At 35.5% G+C, this 7817-nt stretch overlaps 1 protein-coding gene across 1 annotated transcript; it reads left to right on the forward strand.

Moving 5' to 3' along the window:
- Positions 1-588: 588 nt before the first annotated feature.
- Positions 589-1122, forward strand: LOC308415046 (uncharacterized protein; the record flags this gene model as incomplete). Its single annotated transcript, XM_080910159.1, has 1 exon — positions 589-1122. One exon carries the CDS (start codon positions 589-591, stop codon positions 1120-1122), a length of 534 nt encoding a protein of 177 aa, XP_080766285.1.
- Positions 1123-7817: the final 6695 nt, after the last annotated feature.

Below are 7817 nucleotides of genomic sequence, written 5' to 3' on the forward strand. Positions count from 1 at the left end.
TAAAATAGAAATGAGTCAGATATGCTTATCCATATTGACAAACTACCATTTTATAACAATATTAAATTTTGAAGGACATGTTTTCTATCACTTTAAAGGTATCCCAAGATAGTAAAGCCACAACGGGAAGGGAAAAAAAAAAAAAAAAAAAAAAAAAAAAAAAAAAAACATGATTCTGAGCAGTCCCTAGAATTTAAGGACCTCTTTTGCTCATTGGACAAAATGTATGTTAATCATTTTGTCTCAGCAAATGAGCTCACAGCTCTAGTGACGTATGAAAAGGGGCATTATTACTCCTCAAGGCTCCGCCCACTTATTCCTGGTCTACAGCCATCTTGTGGCCACCTGGAGTAGGCTGCTCCCCCTAGTGCTCTCCTGCCTTCCGTTTTTTAGGTCCTCCGCACGTACCAACTCTACTGTCTCACCAGTGGAAACTCTTCTCTACTGCTCTCACTGCTTTCCAGGAGGTATTTGTAACTCGAATCCTCCCTCTTCTTGGCGGCATCACCCTAACAACGCCCCATCCCAACCAACACCTTTAAAGCTCGAAGCTACTACAAGATCTTACCTGGCAGGTTGTTTTGTACCATGTCTGCTGTTACAGAGCAGGAACCTGGATTACCTGACCAAGAGCGAGAAGGTGGTGGGATGGGGCATGATGCCAGACAAATTGTCCTGCATGTGCTACCAATCGAAGAAGCTGCTGATGACATCGATGGAACCGCAGCGTTTCTGGTTTCGCAGGCTGTGGTGAGAGCCATTACAGAGGAAGAGTGTGGGCAGGAAGAGATATGGCCTGAGGTTGAGGAGATCTGGCCACAAGTGGATGAGGTCTGGCCAACTATCGAGGATATCTGGCCTGAAATTGAAGAAGTCTGGCCTGATGTTGAGGAAGGCTGGTACATCTGGAATGGTGACCAGGAGAATAATGAAGAACTGAGGAAAGTTGAAGACCAACAGGACTTCAAAAATATAGAAGAGGAGGAAGACGATGATGATGGAGAAGACGATGACGATGATTATGAAGAGGAAGAGGAGGAAGAGGAGGAGGAGAACGAAGGGGACGATAACGATGAAAATCACGGAGAGGAGATTATCCTTCACGCCTGTGAGTTCCCCTAATTGGGTTTAGGTCTCTAGAGAAATTTAGTTTCTCTTAAATACCCCCATGGTGTGACCAAAATGTTTATATTTGCTATTTATGACCACTTCCTGGTTCACCACAGGAGTAGTAAAGTTCAATTTCTTGGAGCATACAGATTCAGGAGAGCGAAGGGCTCTAGGGGAATAAAGGACTTTCTGAGAAGTCCAGAAAATTGCAAAGGAAGCATAGAGTTGGGAGAGGGAATACCCAATAGACGGAGCTACCTCTAGTAAGGCTGCCCTGTATAAGACCCCCAAATTCATTCCCAGGTTCATTGTACAACCCAGAGGAACAGAACAAGAGGTGCAAGCTGTTGGAAAAGAGGGAAAGCATCCTAAAGAAAACAATGAAACAGCAGAAATATGAAATTCATAAATATATCTACCACTGAGTAGTTGTCTAGGCTACTATATTTTGTTTACTTACTTATTTAAGTGGAAGGATATGAGAATATATATTTTCAATATGGTTTATTAGTGGACAGAATCTTTTAACATAGAATAACCTATTTGTATCTTTATAAGGTTATAGTTTCACCAGAAAACTAGGCTTTATGGTATTAGAGAACCTTCCATGGTCAGCTGACTGAAGACACTAGGTGATATGGAGTATCTTGTTGCACAACTATTTAAGTTACAAAAGGGATATATATTCAACACTTTTGTTAAGAAAACATAGGATAGACTAATTTTCTTAAGAATTAAAAAAGTGGTCATGTTATATGTTGTACAATTCTTAATTATCTCTTATTCTTCCTACAGATTGAAGGCAAAGGAAGCTACGGATGAAGAGAGAATCAATGAATTGGTTCCTCGTGGATTGGAGATCATTTAGCATTCATTAACAAACAACAAATTAATAATAATCCTATTCTAAAATTCTTCATTCACATGTATACGCTGATCCCCTCCCCTCTGTTTAATCATTAAATCAAGAACAAAATCATTTCAAATGAATGAATGGGTCATAGTTCGTTTTTTGTATCAATACTAACTCAAGTTGATGTATATTTATTTTGTGTTAGCTTACCAGTCATTGGAATAGATCACTTATAACTGTTTAAGTCCTCTTATTACACTTTCAATAAATTGCATTAGTAAGTTTTACCCATTTATAAAAACATATATGGAGGCCTAGCATAGTCTGAATTTTATGCACAGAAACTGTCAAGTTATCCAGTTTGTCTGGAAGCAAGATGAGACCACTGGACACATGGAACAGCAGCAGCAGCACCTGAGAATTTGTTAGCAATGTGACTGCATTACCATTCAAGATTTACTACATAATAAATTCTCATATCGATCAGGCAGCTTCTGAACAACCTTTAGCCTTAATACCAATATAGTTTGAGAACTGCTGATTTTGAATAATGCTTCACTACGGTTGGAACAGCATTAGATTGCTAAACTGAGACCCTTTAAAATAAACTGAATAAAACAATAAATACTGGATGCTAGATGAGGGGTGGTTGATGCAGGGAGATACAACAATTCTGAGAGGTCTAAGACAGAGAAAGGCCTAAAAACATAAACATTGGATGGTATAGTGGGGGAAAAATAGATAATGGAAAAAGCTAATTTCTGGATACATTATAACATACATATAAATTTTAAAGACATAAAACAATAACTATATATAATTATAGATATATAAACTTGTATATATACATATATGTAAACAAAGTGAGTGCGTGTGATCCATGCTTATGTAACATGCAGAAAATCTTCTATGAGAATGAAAATACTTATTATTACTAGGTATATATTTTAGGGAAATGGGGTAAAAGGTCGGGGTACATAGTGGACTTCAACTGTATCACAGTGTATCTGTTAGGTTAGCTCATGGGTATAAAGATGTAAGTACTCACTATACCTTTGTGTAGATTAGCAGTATTTCTTAAAGAAAACTTCAGAGTAAATTTTCAAAAAAGGCTCAACAACTAGAATCAGCTTAAGGAAGAAAGTGTAGTTGGATATGACTAGAGTAGAGGCTCTAAGGAAACATGACAGAATTTTGAGGGTGGAAAGCCTTGTTCTACTGGTATTTAAAGCTTCTTAGGTGTTCATATGCTATAATTCCTTCTGGTGTATTCTATGGAAGCATATCTCATCTTGCAACATTAAGTAGCATTATCTGCATGTATGCCTAAGTCTTTCTGTGGAGGTCAAGTTTCTAAATTGCTAGGACCTTTTCAAAGTTTTACTTATTAGGTATCTTTCTTATAGCACCTACCACTTTGTTTGTTTGCTGGTAGATATATGAGAAACATTTCTTACAAAAACAATGTTTACTGAAAAATTAACTTAATGCACATAGAATGACATTTTTGGTTCCAACATTGACATTTAAAAACACATTCTTAGTGATGGGATAATAATCACTAAAACATAAGTAGGAAAAATTCATTATAGTGGTATATAGCACAAAGGGGTAATTATACTTTAAAAAATACATATTTAGAAAATAAAGGAGAAAGGTTTTAAGGTTTTCAACCTATACAAATTCTGGTGTTTAATTTGATGGTGTGAATTACCTTGAATTCATCAGGAAACATTATATATAAATGCATGTGCCAAACTATGACACTATAAATAAATGCAACTACACATTCATAAAAACTAAACTAGAGACAATATAATCTACATAGTACATAATATCAGGAACTTCACATACTTGTGGCAGACAGATGACACAGAAATACACTGTATGTTCTTTGTCATACACTGTATGTTCTCAGCTGAGTATGAAGCCCAAACATGCATATGGAGGCTAATAAATTCCTTATTATCCCCTAGTATTTGTTTTATAATGTTAGGTGCAAACAAGTATTATGAATATGGGGTAATGATTGAAGTATCTTGATAGACTGATTTTTTAATCAGAATTAAATGAGCATCTTTGATTAGCTTTGGACTGAAATCTAGTCACTATGGAAATCAATATGGTAGTTCCACCTAAAGCTGGTAAAAAAAAATCTACCTCTAGATCCAATTATACCACTTTTAGAAATGTACATAAAGGATTCTACATCCTGTTACAGAGACACTTGCTCATCCATACTCTGTTTATAATAGCTAGAAGTTGGAAACAGCCTATATATATATCAATGGATGAATGAATACAGAAAATGTGAAATATATATATATATATATATATATATATATATAAAATATATATATATATATATATAATGAAATATCACTCAGTTTTCATTTTTTAAAAAAATGAAATCATGAAAATTGCAGGTAAATGTATATAGAGAAAACATGTTTTAAGTAAAGTAACCCAGACCCCAAAAGACAAATATAGCATATATTAGTTTTTATGTAGATGTTAATAAGTCTTCAATAAGTAGGCTACTACTACCCATATAACCACAGAGGTTTGTCATTGAGTAAGGGGATGGGGTGAAGAATAGACCTCCCTAGGAAGGAGAAATAGAATAAATAGTTATATATGGGTGGAGAGGCAGGAGAGGGGAGGATCAAGTCAGGGAAAGAGAGGAGTATGGGAGGGAATGAGTGGAAGGACAGCCAAAGCTAATTGCTGTTTCAAGCATCACAGGTAAAAATACAGCAGAAGCTTTTCTATATATATATATGTGTGTGTGTGTGTGTGTGTGTGTGTGTGTGTGTGTGTGTGTGTGTGTAAAATAAATTGTCACCAAATAATGAGAGAGACAAAGCTGCAACTAGATATCACTTACCACCAAATGAAACCTCTAATTGGGTTACATCTAATTGAGTTGTTGGAACCATGGAAACTCCCAAATCACCTAGGCTATTTCAAAAGTTATTGGATGTTCTCCACAAACTGATGGTAAATTTTTTTTCCTAAAGACACTGCCCACAAATTCATTGAACACAGAGAAGTTTAGACTACCTAGGGCCTAGTACCTAACTAGGGCCTTCATCCCTACAGACTGATGTTCATAGTACTAGAAGGTACTCTAATTGATGCTAAAGGAGAAAGATGAACACAAACCCAGCTACAACACAGTAATCTACAGAAGTGCCCAGCTTGGAAAATATTCAGGTGCAACAGTGGCACAAAAGTTGTGGGAGTAACCAACCGCTATCTGCTTGGATTTAAGACCTGAGATGAAATCTTTGCCTAACACTGCTCAGGTAGCCAAGAACATGAAACTAAATAGGCCATGGGTCAAGGAAAAACCAAATACCACTGTTCTGAGGAACATAGTCATAAAATGACTCTTAACAACATTTTGCTATATGCATATATTAATGCCTTATTCACACAGCATCAGGGAAGCTTCCTCCTGGAGATGATGGGAACAAACACAGATATCCAAAATTGAACAATATGCAGAGATTAAGACACCTTGGAATACTCATTCTTAAGTACGATATCTCCATAAAGTCCCTATCCTCAGTAATTGGGGAATACTGAGAAAGAGGAGGTGGAGAGATTATAAGATCTAATAGGAATATGACCCAGGTAGGGTCACAGCACTGAGAGAGAAGTGAACACAAGCTGTCATCCTAGCCCAGAAACTATCTCCAATTGTTAAGCACTCACAAATGAAAGCATAGTTTTATCCAAGTGTCTCACTATGTATATACATCACTTAAGGGCAGGACCCATGCCCAGAAGTAGATGTCCAACACAAAACAAAACAAACCCAATGGTATTTGAGGAGTATGTATCTCAAATGCATGGTCTTTTTATCTCAAAAGTCTTTTGCTTATATATTATGGTTTCTAATTTTGTGTTTTCATGGGATTTCTATGTGTGCAAATGCATGTTTCTCTGTGTCTGTATGTGATTCTTGTGCTTTTTATTTGGCTCTCTTTTCCCTGTTTGTTTTATTCTATCCTAATTAGCTTGTTTCTGTTTTACCTTATTTTATTTGTAGATACCTGTTTGTTTTCTAATAAGAGAAATAATGAACACGGTTTGAGTATGTCCAGGGATGGAGAGAATCTAGGAGGAATTGGAGGAGAAGAAACATACTCAGAATATAGTGTATGGAAAAACTATTTTCAGAAAATGGAAACAATAAATCTACTTTGTCAGATATTGGAACAGTGATTCCTGCCTGACTCCTGGTTTTATTTTCATGGAGTATATTTTTCAATCCCTCCACTTGAAGATAGTGTCTTTCTTTGAATTTGAGGTGCACATTGTGTAGATAGCAAAATGATGATTTCTGTTTTCTGATCCACTTAGCCAAAGTGCATCTTTTTTTTTGAACAACTTTATTTTAAAAAACAAAGAAAAATGTACAAATTAAAGTGCACCTTTATATTGGAAAATTGGGCCACTGATATTCAGAATTATTATAGAAATATTTATATTATTTTATGTCATTTTGTTGACCTTTGTGGTATGTTTTATTATTCCTAATTTGAATAACTATTGCTCTGGCATCATTTATCTTCCATCAACAGCCTCTTATATGTATTTCTCTTCAATTCAAAATATTCTTTCTGGTAGTCTTTGTACTAATGATTTAATGCTCATAAATTCCTTTAGTCTGTTTCTATTATAGAAAGTTTGCTTTTTCCTTCTATACTGATGGATAATTTGGCCAATTAACATAGTTTAGGTTGGCATCTATATTCTTTTGGAATTGTTCTAAACTCACCTGGCTTTTAGAGTTTCAATTGCAAAACCAGCTGTCATGATTGGCCTCCCTTTATATGTTACTTGAGCCTTCTTTCTTGCTGCTTTCAATACCTTGTCTTTTTTCTGTATACTTGTACTTTAACTGCAATACGGGAACTATAACATGAGAACTTTCTTTTATTGTCTTGTCCAACTATATTCTCAGTGCCTATCATACCTAATTGAGCTTCTCTTATCCTGGACTTCGGAAGTTTTCTTCTCTATCTTCTCTGAGGCTTTGTGACATGGCTTGAAACTATCTTCATTTTATACCCATTTTTTATGCATGGGGATTTTTATGCTGCACACAATTTCTTACATAATCGGCACATGAATTTTTAATTTATATTTTTTGGATAAGCTTATCCAATATGGGACTGGAGAGCTCATATCTAAACATAGAAAGACTATGACAAACCTATGGGCAATACAATTCTAAATGGAGAAACTTTGTCTCACTAAACCCATGACATGGTTGACTTCTTTTTTTTCTTTTTTTTTTTTTCTTTTCTTTTTTTTTTTTTGTTAATTTGAAAAATAGGCTTGGAAAGATCAGGAATCTAAGGCCCATACATAAACATTTTAAAAGCAATATACGGCAAACCAGTAGCCAACATCAAACTAAATGGAGAGAAGCTTGAAGCAATCCCATTAAAACCAGGGACTAGACAAGGTTGCCCACTCTCCCCCTACTTATCCAATATAGTATTGGAAATCCTGGCCGGAGCAATCAGACAACAAAAGGAAATCAAAGGGATTCACATTGGAAAATAAGAAATCAAAATATCACTATTTGCAGATGATATAGTATACTTCATTGACCCCAAAAATTCCTCCAGAGAACTTTTACAAGTAATAAACAACTTAAGCAAAGTGGCAGCCTACAGATTAGGAAAGGATCTCTACCAATTCTACATCTGATATAGGGCTAGTATCCAATATATACAAATAACTCAGGAAGGTAGACTATAGAGAATCAAATAATCCCATTAAAAATGGGGTACAAAGCTACACAAAGTATTTTCAGCTGAGGAATATCAAATAG

The sequence above is a fragment of the Micromys minutus genome (assembly GCF_963924665.1).
Source record: "Micromys minutus genome assembly, chromosome: X".
Classification (NCBI taxonomy): Eukaryota; Metazoa; Chordata; class Mammalia; order Rodentia; family Muridae; genus Micromys; species Micromys minutus.